Below are 18,684 nucleotides of genomic sequence, written 5' to 3' on the forward strand. Positions count from 1 at the left end.
AAGGTGAATGGCTTTGTGCAGGGTCACCTGGCTGGCCGGTGGAGGAGCCGTCTCCTGCAGGGAGAGGGCGTCAAGTCAGCGGGCATCGGTGCCAACCCCAGCCCTCCCCCTTTCTGTGAGGCCCGGGAGGTCACGCACCTTTCTGAGCCCCACAACCTCCATTGTCAGGTGGGTGCCGTGACCTCCCTTCACAGGTGCTGCCAGTGTGAAGGTGGCCATGTGTGATGTGCCCCTAGCACAGCCCCAGGCCTGTGGTCTGTGAGTGGTGTGGCCACATCCCTCACCAGCATCATTGGTGCTTTTGCTGGGCAAGTGGAGTTAGGATAGAGGTGGGCGGCATGGAGGATGCAAGAGGCCAGCATGACATGCAGGGTGGGAGGTACCCCAGAGTTTCCTGGTCTCAGTTCTGCTTCTTACCCCCATTCACTAGCTTCACGAAGCTACTCATTCTTTAGACAGCAGTGGGGCTACCGTCCGTCCACCTACCCACCTCCATCGTCCATCCATCCACCATCCATCCATCTACCCACCACCCACCCACGTGTGCTGGCCCGTGCTAGGTGCCGAGTGTACAGAGAAGGAAGAGTGGACCCTCCGTCAAGGAGCCCCCCCGGGAGGGAATGAGGAGTGAGGTGTCTGCAGGACCGACAGGCCTGTGGGAGGTGCAGCCTGTGCCCTCTGCTCCGGACAGCCTCTTCCCTCCTTTAGTCAGGCCTGCAGGACCGTGCTGGGGCCGCAGCCCTGCACTAGACTAGACTGCAACCTTCCAGACCCTGGGTCCTGTGTACACAGCAAGGGAGCGCACAGCCCTGGGATCCTCAGCATGGGGTCTGGCCTTGGGGTCAGGAGACAGTAATTCAGATCCCAGCAATGTCTCTGACTTGCAGGGTGACCCTGGCCTTGTTTCTGGTCCTTGGCTCTCACTTAGCACTCTTGGTGGCCGTGCCCTTGACCTAATGGCTGCCATCTTGTTTCCACAGAGTGACCTATTGGATGTGAACCAGATCATCACGGACTTGGCCTCCATGGTGTCAGAGCAAGGAGAGGCCGTCGGTGGGTACCCATGCCATCCACCCAGCCACCTGCCCACTCCCCCAGGCGTGGCAGACGGCAAGGCCTGGGCAGGTTTGGAGGTCTGAGCTTCTGCCGCATTCCCTCCCCGCCTCCTCAGGTCGCCCCCAGCCCCTTGGGAAGGCCGGGCCTGAGGGGGCTCACGCAACAGGCTGGCCCACCCGTTCTGCTCATGGAAGAGCCCTGGCCTGCCTGCCCCCCCACCCAACCGGGCCTTCCTCCCCAACCAAGGACTCCCCGGGGGAGGACAAGCTGTCCTGGGCGGGGGATGGGCTGCAGCGGGTCCCCCCCTGTGGAGACTGCTGGGGGTGTGGAGCCGGGAGCTGCTTCCCAGGAAACGTGCGTGGTGGGTTACAGGGCTGTGAGGGGGGAGCTGACGTCCCTGCTGGTCCCCAGTCTCCCCCACGTGAGGGCCTCCGCCCACCCAGCCCGGCCTGCCACCCGCTGTGGCCTTGGGGCTTTCCTGCTGCTGCCCTGAGTGCCCGGGTGGCCTGGGCAGCGGGGAGGTCGGGGAGTGGGTACTCACAGCCCCTGGCCTGGAAGAGCAAGGTGGCTCGGGGCGCCCAGAGCCACTCGGCCAACAGTCAGCACCCAGCCACGGCCCAGGGCTCGCCCACCCCCCCCTCCACCCCGTTCCCCTGCCGAGTCGTTGCCTCACTGGGGTCCCCTGGCTGTGAATAACCTCCCGCCTCTCAGGCCCGGGCGCCGGGGAGGTGCTGAGGCCCATGCACGTCCTGCTCCCCAGCGGGCAGCCCGGCTGCCCTCCTCGGGGTGTGCTGCACCCCCAGGAGCAGAGCGACTGGAGAGGGTCGGGCCGCGCTGCCTCAGGCCCCTCGCTCACCTGCGGAGCCTGGGCTCCTGCAGGACCCTGCTCTGGGCGGGGCCGCCCGTCACCCCAGGACCCCCTCTGTCTCCACGTCCTCCCTCACCCTCGCTCTGGCTGGCCGTCTCGTGGTGGGTGTGCAGGAGGCTTGTACGCTCCAGATGGACACCCAGGTGTCACCCGGATGGTCACTCAGCCCCATCACTGATTGGGAGGGGCTGTCCCCCGGGCGGGGAGGTGGCGAGGACTCACCTGCTGTGACCCTGGTTGGGGCCCGGCGGAGGGGATGGGCACCTGGGCCCAGACGGGACCCCGCTGCGTGCTGCGTGCTGTTACGGGTGTCCCTGCGACGATGGTTGTTGGTCTGGGGCTGCTGTCCCCTCTACGGGGGGCAGTGGAGACCCGGGGCCACGAGCCGGGGTCGGGGGCTCTGCTCTCCACGGCCCGTCCCATCTGCCGCCAGGCGCCCGTCGGCCTCCGCCCGCCCTGAGCCTCCGGTGCCTTTCCAGGGTCCAGCAGCGACAAGGCCACGTGCCGGCGCAGCTCCAGCCCCGAGCCGGCCGTGGTGGCCCCGCTGCCCGGGCCGGGCTGTGCGCCCCTGCGGCCGGGCTCCCACTCACGCACCAAGACGCGGAAGCCCAACTTCAGCCCGCAGGAGACCGAGGTGCTGGTGCAGAGGGTGACGCGCCACTACCCGCTGCTGTTCGGGGCCCTGCGGGGCCCGCCCGCCCGGAAGCACCGCGTGTGGAGCGCGATCCTGCAGGCGGTGAACGCGCTGGGCTACTGCCGCCGGGACCTGGGCGACGTCAAGCACAAGTGGCGGGACCTGCGAGGGGCGGTGCGCAGGAAGCTGGCCGAGCGCCCCCGGGCCCCCGGGCCCGTCCTCACGCCCGTCGAGCGCATGGTGGCTGAGACCTTCACGGCCCCGGGCCCCGCTGGCGAGGGTCAGGCCGCCGAGGCCCTGCCGAGTAAGTGGACAACAGCCTGCACGGAGCTTCGAGCAGGAACCGCGGGGAGAGCTGAGGCCCCTCTGCGTCTAGATGGGGAGGCCGAGGCTCCAGGCCCGTCCTGGGCGTGAAGGAGCTGAGGCTCAGGGCCAGGTCCGTCTGGGGTCGCCCCGCATGACAGGGCCTCCGCAGGGCCTCAGAGACCTCGGGGAGCCCAGGTCCCCGTGAATCGCTCGGGTGCTCGTGGGAGGCCGGCGCTGTTTCCTCCATCACTGGCCCGGCTCAGCTCACCTCCCTGCCCCTGCTGTGCCCTGTCACGGGCGTGGGGCAGGCAGTGGAGGTGACCTCACCCCCCGACGCCCTCTTGTGCTCTCAGAGCGGGGGCCCTTCTCCCTGGGTCACTCAGCCCCCAGAGCAGGCCAGGGCAGTGTCTGGGGCTCGCAGCCTCCCAGGGCCTGCTGACCCCTCGGAGCCCAGGGCCCACCGCCAGGGCCACCTTTGCAGAAGGTTCTGAGCCTGGTGAGGAAGACGGGTGCTTGGCTGGGCCTTCCCGGCCGCCTCCAGCGCCCCCTCCTCGCACTCCTTCTCCTCCTCCTCGAGACGCCTCTGAATGTCCGCCAGGAGCGCCCTCCGCCAGGGGTACATCTGTCTGTGCATGATGGCTCCACCCACAGCTCGAAGCTGAGCCCCACCGGACCCTTCCCTCACCCCTTCCTGGGGAGCTGCTGGAAGGACTTTGGAGACGATGCCAGAAGCAGGCCCAGCTCCCTCCTGAGGGCAGCAGAGTGGACGGCAGGATTCAGCCTCGTGGGGACAAGCAGGGGCCACAGAGGCCCCCAGCAGAGGCCCCGGCAGACCTTCTAGTGGGGGGTCTGCGCCGAGCAGGGCTGGGCGGATCAGAGACGCACGCAGACCCGGGACACGGCCGTGCCCTGGGCTGGACCAGGTCGTGGGCCTGGACCATGGGGCGGGGCCTAGTTCGGGAGGCCACCTGCTCCCCTACAGGCAGAGCCAGACCTGGTTTTGGGGTGCTGCACAATGGGCACACTCTAAGGGCCAAGGGGGGCTGGCAGCAGGTGGCACGGGTGTGGCCCTGGGTGTTCAGACCCGTCCCGCGAGTTCCCAGCCCCGGATCGAGGCAGGAGCTTGGTGGCTGTGTTTCTCCTGGTGGCCCCTGTGTGTGGCGCTCGGCATACTCCTGGGTCACGAGGCCCAGCCTGGCCCAGACGTCCCTGCCTGCCCTGGTGGGCCGGCGCCCCCTCTCCCGGACCCCGCGGCTCCCAGGCTCTCCTCCGTCGGGACAGTCCGCTGACGGTGAGCTCCTCTTGGGGTTGGCTGGGCACAGTGCTGACTCAGAGAGGTTTGTGGAATGAGTGAGAGGGGGGTAGGGGCAGGACACCCCCTCCCCCCTCCGGTGGGCTGAGACCAAGCAGGGGAGTGGCTGCCACGCCTGGTTTGGGGGTGGCTCGAGGCCCAGCCCCACCGGCTCCTGCCCCTGGGTCAGTTCTGGCCTGGGGCTTGGGCAGGGTCCGGCTGCAGGGTTGAGGACGGCTGGTTGGCAGAGTGCAGGGCCCCCCCGGCGTGCCTGCAGCTCTGTCCGAGTTCGGGGGAGTGGTGCTGAGGGGCTCCTCTTTGGTCCCGGGGGGCCTGGCCCAGAGTCTGGGTGCCCCGGAGACCCCCAGAGCGGAGGCCTCCAGGGCAGCTCCCGCCGAGCACCCCCCGCGGGGACTGGGGGTGAGCCCGGGGGCCTGTGGCCCTGCAGGGCTGCCCCCGGCCAGCCCGGGGTCTTCAAGACATGCGAAGGCCGTGGCCAGGGTCGAGGAGGCACCGGAGCCGCAGGCCCCGTGGTGGGCGTTGCCCGCCTGCCTGGCAGCCCCCAGGGCTCAGGAGGAGGGAGCTGGCCGCAAGCCGGGGGTCTGCGTGTATGATGTCCCAGGGTAGGGCTGCGTCTGATCTGGGGGGCACTGAGCAGACCTACGATCCAGCCCTCCAGGCTGTGACCCCAGTGCCCAGCTGGCCCGGACACCGCTGTCTTCCGGCACACGGGGCAGCCGTTCTCACCTCTCTGCCACCTCCCTCCCTGTCGGGCGTGGCTGGGCCACTGGCGAGAGGGTCTGGGGCACGAGGTGGCTCCTATTCACCTCAGTCCTAAGTCGGTGGCGGTGAGGGGGGCGGGGGCCTTCGTGGGCGCCTCCTGGTCCTGCCTCACTGGCAGCTGTGAAGGGACAAATCAGCCTTCTGTGTGTCCTTCCTTCCCTGCTGCTCTTCCAGACTGGCTGGAGACAGTGACCTCGGTGTGACGGGGCGAGGACGCCTCTGCTCTTCTGGGGGGGCCGGCCCTGCGCATGTGAGAGAAGCAGGGGTGCCCCCATACTCTCCTGATGGGGCTCCCCGTGGAGGGGCCGGACTCAGACTTCAGGGAGGGAACCCCAGGCAGGGAAGACGCCCCCTGCTCAACCCGGGGCCCAGGGGACTTGGTGCCTGGGCGGCACCTGCGTTTATGGGAATGGTCCCTGCCTCGGCCTGGGTGGTGCCCAGGTGCGCAGCTCTCCAGGGAAATATATGCGTTTAGCCGTTTCTGCCTCTGGAGTTCTCACCAAAATGCATGAATTTGGAAGCTTGTCCTCTTTTCCTGGAAGAATTTACTTGATGCGTGTTTGCGTCTGGTCCCTGCTGAGGGCCGTGCCCATGGCCACGGTCACTCCCTGATCGTCTGGGCGGTCCTTCCCTTTGGGAGGAGAAAAAACAGCATAGAGAATCGCCCTGGTCCTCAGCTGGGTGCAAACCCGGTTCCTGCTGGGGTCAAGCACCGCGGTCCGAACTCAGCCCTGCCCTGCGTGCCCTCCAGCTGGGCAGTGCATCCACAGCAGGGCAAGGATGGATTTGGCACCTGTTTTATGTGATGCTGCCTTTTTACCAAGGGCGTCGCTGAGGGGAGTCTCCTGGTGTCCAAGGGCGGTCCCTGGGCCTCGTCAGGGCGGCTCAGGTGTGCTGTGGGGCTGGCATCTCGGGGGCTGCGTGGACGCACCCAGCCGGCCCCTGCCCGAAGTCCTGGTCCCCGCTCAGCCCCTCACTGTTGTCAGAACCGGCCGGTCAGTGCACTTGCTGATGTCCAGGGCCGAGTGCGGAGTGGGGTGTTCCCAGGCCCAGCCTCGCCGTCTTCACGGCGACTCTGTGAGCGTGCAGAGTCACGGCAGAGCCGGGCCTCACCCTCTCCTGAGCGGGCTGCCGCGGCTCCAAGGGACAGGCACCCCCAGGCTCTCTGTCCTGGCAGCTCAGGCCGGCCAGCGCCCACGCCAGGGGGGTGACCGGTGCCCCATCGCCGCAGCCTCTCTTCTCTGGAGGCTGGACTCCCCGCTTGTGCCTCCGAGTGATCACCGGGGGGGCAGATGCCGTCCACGCCCCATCCCCACGGCCCTGGGTGACCTCGGGGTCTCCACTCTGTAATTGCTTCTGTTGTCTTGATTTGCAGATAGTATTGAAGCCGGCCTTGAGGCTGCGTCCTCGCACGCAGAGGCAGCCAGTGAGCTCCTGGCTGGAGCCAGCCGGCACCAAGTAAGTCAGTGTGAGGGGACAGCCCGCCGCCCCTCCGACCCCTGCCCGCGCCTGGGAGGGGCAGGCCCGCAGGGTCTTCTCTGCGCCCAGGCGGGCTGCTGTGGGGGAGGGGAGAGGAAGGGGTTGCGGGCCGCGTGCCCAGGGTGGGAGGTCCCGCCTCCCCCTAGTCTGCACCACCCCCTCCCCCAACCCCGCCGCCGAGAGCGCGGTCGGGGCTTCTGCCCACCGCTCGGCAGTGAAGTGAGAGGGCAGGGGTGAGGGGCGGCCAGGAGCAGCGCCCGCCAGCTGGGTCTCGCTGCCGTGGGTGCCGACGTGGCTGTGTCTCCCTGTGTCCAGGGTGCGCAGCACCTCAGCTGCCCCTGCAGGAAGCTCTGCGGCTTCTCCCTTACTCTCAGAAGGGCAGGATGGGTCCGTCAGTGTCTGCTGCCTTCCTGGAGGGCGCGGGCGGTGGAGAGGGCCGCCTGGCCTTCCGGCCGCTGGGCCGGCTGTGTCCGTGTCTGCCCCTGGCCTGGCCCCCGGCTGGAGCTGGTGGGGCCCTCTCTGCTTGGGACGAGTTGGCCGGCTCACAGAGAGTGAGGACAAATATCTGACCCTTATTTGCTTGAGATGGGCTTAGGGCAGCCTTGGGGACCAATGCCGGGCTGCCGTGCTGACCTGCAGCCACTGCGTGAGCCCCTGACTGGGCCAGGCAGGCTCGGACCTGGGTCCAGCAGGGAGGGGGGGCCAGCACCCGCCCTCCGCTTGCTCCGCATCACTCACTGGCCCCCCGCTCCGTGCCGCGCCCCGACTCGCAGAGGTGGAGCCCACAGAGCGCATCTCTCCTGGAGCGTGCGTCCTGGGGGAGGGCGGGGTGGACAGTCCAGTCCAGTGACGCGAGGGCCCTGGGCCAGCCGAGGCAGGGGGGGCTTCCTGGGGGAGCGCCGAGCGGGAGTTGTCCTGGCAGAGGGGACAGAGGCCAAGGGAGGGGCTGCCCAGGCGAGCTCGGGGCGCCACAGGCCGGGGTGCTGACGCTGCGTGGGGGCCCTGCCGGCGGGAGCAGGGAGGGGGCCGGGGAGAGATGATGGACGACGTCCTGTTCCCTGGGGGCTTTGGGAAGTCAGGGCTGTGCTGGGCAAGGGACTCCGGTTGCCTTAGCGGGGAGGAGAGGGCACAGGGTGATGGTCTGGACCAGACAGGGGTGTGGGCGGGGCAAAGAGCGGGAAAGAGCGGCCCCCTCCTAGCAGCTGCGCTCCCTTCCCAGGCTTCCCCTCCCTCAGGGAGCCCAGTGGGCAGAGCACACGCGGGCCTGGAGGCCGCTGGACTCCACGAGAGTGCGTCGTGGGGTGGAGGCTGGCCCCACTGCTGGCCTCCCCTTTTCTCTGTCAGTGGCCACTAGACTCCTAAGTCAGGGCGACAAGTGTAGGCCACACGTGACAGCTGGTGAACACCACACCAAGGGGGGGAAACGGCATGTGTCTGCAGGACGGGGCGGAGGCAGGGCTGGAGAGCGTGTCTGCTGGTGCCAGCTCGGGACTCTCTGCCCCAGCCACGGGCCCCGACCTTCCAGCACGCCGAGGGCGGCCAGACCTGCACCCGGACCTCTCCACCTGGCTGGGTCCTTCCAGGGCCTCCCAGAATAGAAGGTACAGGCTGCAACTGACGAGCAAGGCGGACTTGTCGGGCGCCCAGGGCCCGGCCTCTCCAACGGGAGCTCTCCGAGTGGGCCAGTGCCTGCCGAGGGCCCTCACCCCCAGGAAGCCTCCTCTCGAGAGGGAAGCAGCACGCCGGCAGGGTGACTCCCCGCGTGAGCCTCCGGGCTCAGAAGGGTCAGCAAGTGCCTGGACCGCAGATGCCTGGACCCCAGAAGGAGGATGTGACAGTGAGGAGGAGGAGGAGGAAAAGGAAGAACAGGAGGAGGCCGGGCAGCCACCTGCGCCCACGGACACATCAGGCTCAGAACCCCTACCTGGTGCCCGGGAGCTCGTGGGCCCAGTCCTCGGGGGTGATGCCGTCATCGCCCCTTTTCCATCGCAAAGCAGGACCACCTGTGCCATAGGTGAGGTGAGAGGGGCTCAGATCCAGGAGGTACAGCCCGAAGTTGCCACCCCGTAGTAATTCCTCCTGCCCTTGCCCACTGCCACGCAGCATGTCGGCAGGAGTCAGCAAGGCAGGGCACCACAACCTGGGGCTCAGGCCCAGGGGTTTTCCCTGGGACCTTGGTTGACTCACCCTCCACACCCAGCCAATTGGAAGGTTAGCCTTCAGCTGGGCCTTTCATTTGCAGACTAGGGATTTGAGACCCAAAGGAGAGAAGGGTTTTCCCAAGGTCACACAGCTGTCAAGAGGAAGAGCTGATTTGGGAGCCCAGTTTGTAGGATTCCAAGTCTTGGCTTTTCCTGCTACCCTGGGGTAGCTCTGCTTTTATATATAGCTGCTCATCTTTATGGGATGTCTGCTTGGTGGATGGATGGATGGACAGACAGATGGATGGGTAGATGGATGGACTGAAGGATTGGAAGGGTGTATACACAAGTGGGTGGATGGATAGAGGTGTGGGTGGATGGATAGTTGATGGATGGATGATGGATGGATGGTTTGAGGATGGATGGCTGAGAGATGAGCGGATGGATGGATGGATGGACGTAAGGAAGAAGGATGAAAGGAAGGAAGGTGGGCAAATGGAGGGACGGATGGATGCTTGATGAACAAACAGATGGGCAGATAGATGAGGGGATGGATGAGTGGGTGGGTATGTGTAGGTAGACAGATGGACAGACAGGAGGGTGGGTAGATAATGGCCAGCTTGGGTGGGTGGGCGGATGGACAGACAGATGGCAGCATGTGGTGGTGGCACCTTGGCTTTGGAGCTGCCAGGTTGAAGTTCTACCTCGGCGTTACTGGAGGACGTCTTTTGCCCCCTGAGTCTTGGTGTCCTAGTGAGGGTGCTGCTGCCCGCTGCAGAGGGGCCCCGCGAGACCGAAGTAGCCGCGTGGGCAGCGGGCCTCGTGCAGGTGGCGCTCCCCGGCATCGCCCCGGTCCTGGCCGGCGAAGGCTCACGTTTCCTGTCTCCCTCTGCCAGCGGACGAGGACGAGGCCCCTGGCTGCCTGTGGCTACCCCTGCGGACGCTGGATGGGCCGAGCCTGCCTGAAGCCGACCCCCTGGACCCCCGAGGAGCCTTCCCTGCGTCCACCTCCTCACCCTCCCCGCCCGCCTCCCCGGCCTCGGCACCCCCCGCGGCCACATTCCCCGGGGCCTCCCGGCCCTCGCCGCCCTCCTCGGCGGCACCCCAGCCCTCCGGGAAGCCCACAGGGGCTGAGGCCTCGGACCTGGAACGGCGGCTGCTGGACTCAGAGCGGCAGCAGGGCGCCCTGCTCGGCGCCTGGTCCCAGCAGCAGAGCGCGCTGATGGCCCAGCAGAACCTGCTGCTGCAGCGGCTGGCCGACGGCGTCGAGGCCCTCAACCGGACCCTGGAGAGGCTGGTGGAGGCCCTCCCGACCCGGGGCGCCTCGCCCGCAGTGCCGGATGGCTCCCCTGGGGGCGGAACGGCCTGCAGGCCAGCTGGAGGCTCCCAGGGCAGCCCCCAGGGCAGGCACACAGGCCAGGAGGTCTTCTCAGGGATGATCCTGAAGGTGGAGGAGGAGATCTAGGGTCTGGACCCCGTGGGCCGCGTGCAGAGCGGGGACTCCGGTCCTGCCCCTCTGAGGGGCAGAGGCGGGGCCTCGATGGAGCCAGAGAGGACGCTGGACTTCCGCCTGTGGTTGCCCCTTCCATCCTGCCATTGTCCGTGGGCCTCAGTGACGCGAAAGGAGGGCCGGCTGAGGTCTACTCAGGGATGACGCCGGTGGGCGGACCGAGCCCGCTCCGCTCCCATCCCGCGCTCCGACCGTCGGGGCGAGTGCTGTGGAGTGCAGAACGGGGCGCCTCTCGGCGGGCAGTGGGTGAGTGGAGCTGCGGGAAGAAGCACGCGGGGCGCGGCGCCCCCAAACCACTGCCTCGGGTGTGGGCCCTGGAGTGTGGCTCCGCTGGGCACCCAGGAAACCCCCGGCGTGTGCCCTGGAGTGACTCCCGGAAGCCCCCGTGCTCCGTGGGCGCACGGACTGAGGGGGGCTGGGACCCTGCATCCTCTTGATGCTGCCCCGAGGGAACCACGCCCCGTGGGCCTGCGGTTATTTCTCTCAATTTTATGTCTGTGGTGTGGGGTATATATATGTATGTGCACATATGTTCGTTGGTACTGGATGGGGTGGGATGCCGTTTTATACCTGTCGACTTTTCTTAGAAAAATATTTTCCTTATATAAGCATAAAATAACAACAAAAAAAGCCAGTGATGATAATGAGGGTGACGCTGACAGGAAGTGAGATGGAGCCTGTCTGTCTGCGCGTGCGCTCTGCCTCTGCCCTTGCCTGGCAGGCAGCCCTGATCCCCCCGGGTGTCAGATCCGCCTCACCTGTGACTCCTGGCCCTGTGGGGTCCCTCGGGGCTGGCCCCAGCTCCCGGCCCCGCCAGGCAGGTCACACGGGCCTCAGCGCACAGTTCGGGTGGCTGTTGGGGTCCTCGTGGCCCTGGAGCTGTGCCACCTCCAGCTTCCCCTTTGCCTCCTTCTCCAGACTCGTGATGAAAGCCTTTTCCGGAAGCGAGAGGCTGAGGTCCTGGCATGAACTGGACAGCGTGCTGGTCCCGGGGCTCCCAGGCAGCCTGGCACTGAGGGGCGCAGAGACCAGGGTGAAACAAACACAGTGGGAGGGACTTTTCCTGGTTTCGCTGTTTACCGTGGGAGCCGGCAGCATGTCAGCAACTCTTGTCCACAAAAGAAAGCCCGAGCTCCTTAGCTGCCCATCCAGCCCTCTGCAGTGTGGCCGGCGCCCTTCCAGCCTCCTCTTCCCCTGCGGTCCGGAGGACACCGTGTGTTCTCCATGGTGGCCTTTCCTTCAGCCCTACAAAGCCAGAGTGCATTTCAGTGCCATGTCTGGCGTCTTCCTAGAGCTTCATTCCAGGTGAAAGGCATGGACCCTGCTTGTCCATTAAGATGCCCACTGCAGTGGACACACACCTCTCTAGGCAATGAACACTGCTCTCCAAGGTTACCCACTAACCCTGGTCAGCACCTACTCAGATCCCAACCTAGCCCTGACCCGGGTCCCACGCGGAGCCCTGACCCTGGTCCCACGCTGAGCCCTGACCCTGGTCCCATGCTGAGCCCTGACCCTGGTCCCACGCTGAGCCCTGATCCTGGTCCCACGCTGAGCCCTGATCCTGGTCCCACGCTGAGCCCTGACCCTGGTCCCGTGCTGAACTCTGACCCTGGTCCCCTGCTGAACTCTGACCCTGGTCCCGTACTGAACTCTGACTCTGGCCAGTCCCGTAACCCCTACTGGACTCCTGCTCTGGGCCCTGCACTGAGTGCTGAGGACACAGCAGCCCAGGCTGAGCAGAGGTCTGGCCGCCTCCACAGGCCCGGTATGCTCTTTGCCCGCTGAGGGCCAGGCAGGGCATGACGGGGATGGGGTGCCTGCCTGTCGGGCCATCGGTCTGGGGGTGCACGAGTGAGCCTGGGTGGCAGGCAGGGGGACAGGGGCCCTGCCTGGCCTCGAGGGCAGGGGTGTTCATGCGGGAAGGGGAGCCGAGGATCTGGGGTGGGAGTGGCCTGAAGATCCGTTAAGAAGGAGGCTGGGTCTTGGTTTAGACGGGAGCTGGTCAGAAGCAGAGCGTTGAGGGAGGTGCGTGTGAGGTGAGGCAGCGGGGAGACATCTGACCCCTCCGGGGGCCTTCCAGCACCTCGTGTGCTTTCTGCCCAGACTCTGGGCTGGGCGACCAGGCAGATGGCGGGCCCGGACAGGGACATGCGGGAGAGGAGGGCCACCGGGAGGGCGGGGAGGGCGGGCGGCGTTGCTGTCCTGTGCGGGGCCCGGGGGCCAGGGGGGCTGTGGCAGCCCAGGGTCGGGGGCCGTGTGCCTGAGGAGGGCGGGGCCCACAGGCCGGGGCTCTGAGGACCCCGTGTGGGAGCCCGGGGACAGGGCGGCAGGGAGAGGAGGAGACCCCGTGGAGGCTGGGTGACAGGTGCCCGGGGGCGTTTAAGGAGAGGGGGAGGGGCAGCAGTGTCCTGTGCACAGAACAGCCCGGAGGTGTGAAGACCGAAGGGTCCTGACTCGGGGCGTCTAGAAGGCGTCAGGCACCACGGCAGGCCATGTTTCTGTGGCTTGCTCTGGTTGATTGCAAGGCCTCTGTGTTCCAGAGAGACAGGCTGGAGGGTGGCCGGGACAGCTTTCATTAGAGCCTGAAGAGACCCCAGGTCACCATGGCAAATCTGAGGCCGGGTGGCCTTGGGGGCGCAGGGGTGATGGCCGGGGTCATGGAGAGAGCTGGGGGCCGCTTGGAGCCCGGTTTCAGGATTCCCAGTTCATGCCCTGTCCGTTCGTCACGCTGCTTTACCAAGTGCATGAGCCCGTCCATGTGACCCCAAGTGAGCAAGGCCAGGTCCCTGGCCTGGGGCAGCCGCAGGCAAGGAGGGAGTTGGGCAGTTCCCTCTTGGTACACTGCGGGTTAGGCAGCCCATGCGGCTCCCCTGCTAGGAGACAGCTTCACGTGGAAAAAACCATGACTGTAAACGCTTTGCTGGCTTGCAGGGGGAAGCAAAATAACCAGGCTTGTCCCCTCACCGCCAGCCCCTCGCCACCGCAGTCAAAAGCGCTGGACGAGAGGCAGCTGAGATCCTGGCAGACGGTCCTTTCGGGGAGAGTGCTGTAGGCCTTGGGGGACCCTCAGAAGAAGAAGAGCCACGTGAGCCCACAGGCAGAGGTCACTTAGTCTGCCGTGGGCAGCCACGGGGTGCAGAGGAGGAGGGAGGGCCAGCGGTTGCAGAAATAACAAGACCACGGCTTTAGGCCCGATACAGGCTAAATTATGTCCCCCTAAAGTTCAGATGTTGAAGTCCTCACCCCAGGACCTGAGCAGGTGACTGTGTTTGGAGTTGGGGCCTTCAGAGGTGATTGAGGTAAGGTGAGGTCTCTGGGGTGACTTCGGATTCAACGTGACTCGTGTCCTTATAAGAAAAAGAGATCAGGACACAGATGCGCACAGAGGGATGGCCGCGTGAGGACACGGGAGGGGAGGGCTGTCCACACGCCAGGGAGGGAGGCCTCAGGAGGAGAAGGCCTGCGCACGCCGTGGCATCTGACTTTCGGCCTCCAGGACGGGGACGGGGTGCATTTCTGTTGTTTGAACCACCGAGTCTGTGTTATTGTTAGGGCAGCCACTGCCGACTCGTGCAGACCCCCAAGGAATTAATCAGATGCCTAACATAAGATAGTGTCTAAGAAATATTTTAAAAAGAAGATGAAATCACAAAGATGAGTAATAATAAGAGATGATCAAAAGTGACCCAATGAGTCTGGAAAAGATCAGTGATGACTTTTAGAACAAAGAAGTCGGCGGGGGACCGGGCAACACATTTGGTCCCGGATGACGTGAGAGGAGCAACCTGGGAGGCTTAGCTGGGGAAGTGACAGTGTGCCAGGGAGAGCTAAGGAAGCGGAAAGGGTGACGGGTGAAGGGGTGTGGAGGGTATACCAGCAATTCAGCACAGGTCTGGGCGGGGTCCCAGGAGAAGAGAATTGAATGAGGAAAGGCAGTGCGTGAGGAGGCCCCACCCGACCGCCCACCATCCCGCAGACACAGGAGGCACCTGACACCTGGCAGCTCCACGCCTCCCAGAAACCGCGGCCCTTGAGCGGGAAGGAGGCTCGGGAGGAGGGGCGGAATGACAGCCCCGCTCCCAGCTCAGTCACAGCAGCAACCGTGGAGGCTGGGGACGGTGGAGTGATACCCACTAAGGCCGAGAGAAGGGACTGTCAGCCTGGAATCGCGCCGCCCTCAAAACCATCTCTGGAGAGCAAAGACAAGTGAAAACTTGAGGGTTTACTGCCAACAGACTTTCACCAAAGGAGCTTCTGAAGGATGGACTCGAGGATGGAGAATAATCCTCGAAGGAAGGTCTGTGACAAGGAAAGTGAACCAAGGAGCTGGTAAATGTGGGGCAGATCCAACAAAGGACTGTGTGAGATAATAACATCATTTCATATTAAACAGTGATTTTTGACTGTAATGTCTTACTTGTGCAGTTAAGTTTTTAGAAAGGACAGAACAACAATGGGACAATGATAGTGATTAAATTATTCTGAGCCCATTTTCAGAGAAACTAAATATTAATTTTGGTGTTTGTTAACTATACATGGTAAAAACTCAAGGATTCCTTCATTGAAATTAAAGACTTAGACTCTTCAAACGACCCTGTTAGGATAAAAAGGCCAACTACTTACGGGGAGATAATGTTTGTAGATCACATAGCTGACAGAGGGCTTGTATCCTGAATATATAAAGAGCTCTCTAAATCCAACAATAAGAAAAAATATACTTGAATTAGAAAATGGGCAAAAGATTTGAGCAGACCCTTCACCAAAGAAGATATATGGATAGAAAATAAGCATCTGAAAAGATGTTCAACATCACTAGCCATTAGAGAAATGCAAATTAAAATCATAATGAGATACCACCGCACGCCTGGTAGAATGGCTAAAATAAGAGATACAACGATACAGAGAAAGTGGACCATTCATACACTGCTGGCAGGAATGCAAAATGATACAGCTACTCTGGAAAACACTGTGGTAGTTTCTTAAAAAGTTAAACATTCATTTACCATACTTCCCAACAATTGCACTCCTGTGCATTTATCCTAGAGAAATAAAAAGTCATGTTTACACAAAAACCTGTACACAGATATTCACAGCATCTTTATCTGTAACAACCCCAAATAGGAAATAACCCAGATGCCTTCTGTGGGTAAATGGTTAAACTGTGGTGCATCCACGCCAAGAAATACTACTCAGCAATAAAGATGGATGAAAAGGTGGAGGGTTCTGAGGGCATTTTGCTGAGTGGAGGAGCCTGTCTTGTAGAGCCCATGCTGGGTGATTCCGTGGGTCTGACATCCTCTAAGGGACGAGATTGTGGAGATAGAAACGGGGCCGGGAGGTGGGCTGGGTGGGTGCAACTCTAGGACAGCACGAGGGCCCCCGAGGTATTGGAGCAGCTCTGTATCCGGTCACCACAGCGGTACAAGGATCTTCATGTGTGATAGCGTCTCACAGACCTACACACACAAGACAACAGTGGAAAATACAATAAAATTGAAGGCAGCAGTAACCTCTGGAAGAGTATTGTAGGAGTCTATAACTTCCACAGCAGGAAGAAAGGAGTAAGAATGCAAGTAAGCAGACAAAAGTCTACTGAATAAAAAAGGGGGGGGGGGGGGGAAGAGCAACTAAAATAATACAGAAGAAAAAGAAATTGGACAAATAGAAAACCTGAGGCAAGCTTTTGAAATCTTGTCCAGTAAACAAATGTGGACAGATTAGATGAGCCTATTAAATGTCAAGGATCATCAGACTGTAGGAAAAAAATATCTGTTTGCCATTTAGAAGTGATCCAGTAAAACATAAGGACCAGAAGGTGAGAATGAAACTGTAAAGAAAAACACACCGGTCAGAGTCAAGGAGGGTGTGAGTGGTAAGGTCAGCTTTGGACAAAATGGACGTGAAGACAAATATGTACATGGATACTATCAGAATTAATCATATAAGTAAATAAACAGGATAGCACAAATTACTGCATGATCGGTTCATCTCCTCAGGAAGATGAAAAATCTTACATTTCTATACACCTAATAAAAGAGCTCTAAATAGATAAATAAAGCCAGAACTTTCCACCTGCAAAGTGACTCCATCAGGAGAGTAGAAGTTGTCAACATGGTCACAGAGACTAGGAATTAGTGAAGATAGTGCAGGTTTCAGTAATAATCAGCACTTGACTTACTGGACCCTCAAACAGCAGATAACGGTCTTCTCCAGGACGCCTGGGACGGCTACAGATTTTGACCATGACTTAGGTCATAGAGCAAGTGTCAACAAACTTCAAAGAATCAGTAATGGGTAAAACGCTGCAATTATTAGAAAATGCAATTAGGAAAATGCACAAAAATAAAGAAAAAGTTCCTTGTATGTTGGGAAATATTTAAAACAGTCCTAACTAACTGGGAGGTCGATGAAGAAATCATTAATAGATATGTAAAAAAGACATAATTGAATAATGATGAAAATACTACATATCAAAATCTGTGGGGTACTTCAAAGGAAATTAATAGCCTTAAATACTTACACAACAAAAGAAGAAAGGCTGAAAATTAATGAATTAAGATATTAAAAAGACATTAAGAGTAAAAGGACTACAGAATGAACCCTGAGAAATTAGAAGGAAGAAGATTATAGAGACTAAGCAGAATTTATTAAGTTATAATAGCATCTGCAGGAAGCCAAGAGCTGGTTCTTTGGAAGGATGGTGAAAATAGACAAACCACTAGTAAGATTGATCCAGCACTGAAAGAGCAGAAATTCCAAAGTAATAAGAGAATTCTATGAATGGTCTTATGCCAACAAATTTGGAAACTTAGGGAAAAAATGGACAGATTCCTAGAAAAGTACAATTTGCCAACATTGACTCAAGAATAAATAGATCAGTGGTTCTGTAGCCATTAAAGAAACAGAATGCGTCGGAAAGACTTTCTCCCATGGAAACACTAAGCCCGATTGGTCTTTTACGTACGTTCTACCCAACTTTCAGGGCAGAGATCCAGTCTTGTACAAACCTCCCCGGAGAACGGAAAAAGGGGAAATTCCTAAATACATAACTCGAGGTCAAATCAAAGGTGACATACGTACGGGAAAGGATCATCGTGGGCCTGTCTGTCTCATGGACACAGACCTGGTCATCCTATCACAACACAAGCGGACCGTGCTGAGTCCCGTGGCCTGCCTTTTGGAGCTGGTAGTTTAGCAGGAAGCCTGGACAAACCACTGGCTTTGGGGGAAGTAATGCCCCCCACCCTCCATGGAGCTGCCTCAAGGACGAGGATGAGGGATGATGCTGAACTTTGAACGCCCACCCTGAGGCCCTGCGTGGGGAGCTGTGCAACTGTCCTCCGGCAGCAGCAGCAGAGAACAGCAGTGAACGCCCCGCAGGTGCCAGGGACAAGGTCGGCCTCCTTTCTTCCTGCATCCTTTCCACATCCTAACTGCTCCCCGGTGTAGGTCTTTACTCAGACATGTGCTTATCAGAGAGGCTTCCCCTGCCGCCTCTCACCCTCCCAGCCCCACACGTGCCAACCCCCCTGTAAGTCCCTGTCTTCCGGGCGGGTGACCTCCACGAGGCAGGGCTCTGGCTGCCCCCGGCCCCCGCGACAGTGCTCAGCCTGCAGCCCGTGCTCTGTCAACGCACTGCACGTTCCGCGCACCGCCCGTACCTATGCAGAGGCACCCGGAAGGCAGGGCCGGGGCATGGTCCCATGGGCAGGGGAGATTAGGAGGTGCAGAAAGAAGGAAGGTCTCCAGTGGGCCAGGCCCGGGGTCAGATGGTGCCTTGCGGAGCTTGGGCTTCTGAGCTAATCCAAGTCCAGCCAGGGGCAGGACTTGCGAAGAGCCCAACTGGTGGCCTGGCCCAGGCCCTGAGCCTCCAGGGAGGATGAGGAGGGACTCTCTGGCCAGAGCCCTGCATCCTGTTCCCAGTGACAGGATGTTATAATCTGAGAGCCCGAGAGGCCTCGTCCAGGCTGGGACCTGCTGCCCTGGCCAGGCTGAGGGCCACGCTGGGCAGCCTGTGGGGGAGGGGAGGCTGCCTTTTAATTTGGAGCCGAGCAGGGTAAATAAGCAGCAATTGGATTTGCCGAGGCCTGAGTCCCTGGGTGGCGAGAAGACCGGAGAATCTTATTTTCGTGATCAGATTGTTATAAATTCTCCCCACCATCTGCTGGGAAATGTAAATGTGAATTGGGTTCCAGGCGCCGGGAGGGACAGCTGGTGGGGCCGCGGGGGCCGGGGAGGGGGACCCCGTGTGCACCCAGGCCTCGGGCTGGGCCCCAAGCCGTGCCCCTTCCCGCCCACCGCGGCTCTGTGCGCTCCACAGCCCTGCTCTGAGTGATCGCCTGCAGAAAAGCAACCCCAGGCGAAGATTTAAGTCAATCTGCTGGTGACTGGACTCACCATGCCTGGGTAGACGGGCAGAGGTCACGGGCACAGGGCAGAGGGACTGGGGGGGCCCTGCACCCCGCTCTGTGCTCCACCTGCCCCAGTGTCCTTGGCGACTCGCAGCAGCTTCAGGTCAGGTGGGCGCTGCCTTGGCCCAGCTTCAGTGTGACTCTGCGGGTGTCCCCACTCCTCTAAGCGGCGGACGTGGGCTGACCTGCCTGCTGTCTGGCT

General features: G+C 61.5%; 2 protein-coding genes across 2 annotated transcripts in view; both read left to right on the forward strand.

Annotated features, from left to right (window-relative positions):
- The window catches only part of TSNARE1 (t-SNARE domain containing 1), a 131,599-nt gene that overhangs the window by 71,687 nt on the left and 41,228 nt on the right, over nt 1–18,684 (forward strand). The window contains 3 exon segments of the mRNA XM_036830978.1: nt 981–1,053; nt 2,404–2,862; nt 6,314–6,396. Of these exon segments, the coding sequence (XP_036686873.1) occupies nt 981–1,053; nt 2,404–2,862; nt 6,314–6,396 (615 nt within the window).
- On the forward strand, nt 7,805–10,617 carry LOC118883833 (skin secretory protein xP2-like). Its single transcript, XM_036830979.1, has 2 exons — nt 7,805–8,431; nt 9,455–10,617. Exons 1-2 carry the CDS (start codon nt 7,846–7,848, stop codon nt 10,021–10,023), a joined length of 1,155 nt encoding a protein of 384 aa, XP_036686874.1. The 5' UTR covers nt 7,805–7,845; the 3' UTR covers nt 10,024–10,617.

The sequence above is a fragment of the Balaenoptera musculus genome, chromosome 17 (assembly GCF_009873245.2).
Source record: "Balaenoptera musculus isolate JJ_BM4_2016_0621 chromosome 17, mBalMus1.pri.v3, whole genome shotgun sequence".
NCBI classification, from domain to species: Eukaryota; Metazoa; Chordata; class Mammalia; order Artiodactyla; family Balaenopteridae; genus Balaenoptera; species Balaenoptera musculus.

What these genes read in the sequence shown, in the direction of transcription:
- LOC118883833 (XM_036830979.1), top strand. Translation starts at nt 7,846, where the DNA reads ATGTGTCTGCAGGACGGGGCGGAGGCAGGGCTGGAGAGCGTGTCTGCT. An exon ending in CAGGACCACCTGTGCCATAG is followed by an intron (nt 8,432 to 9,454) that starts GTGAGGTGAGAG and finishes TCCCTCTGCCAG; the next exon opens with CGGACGAGGACGAGGCCCCT.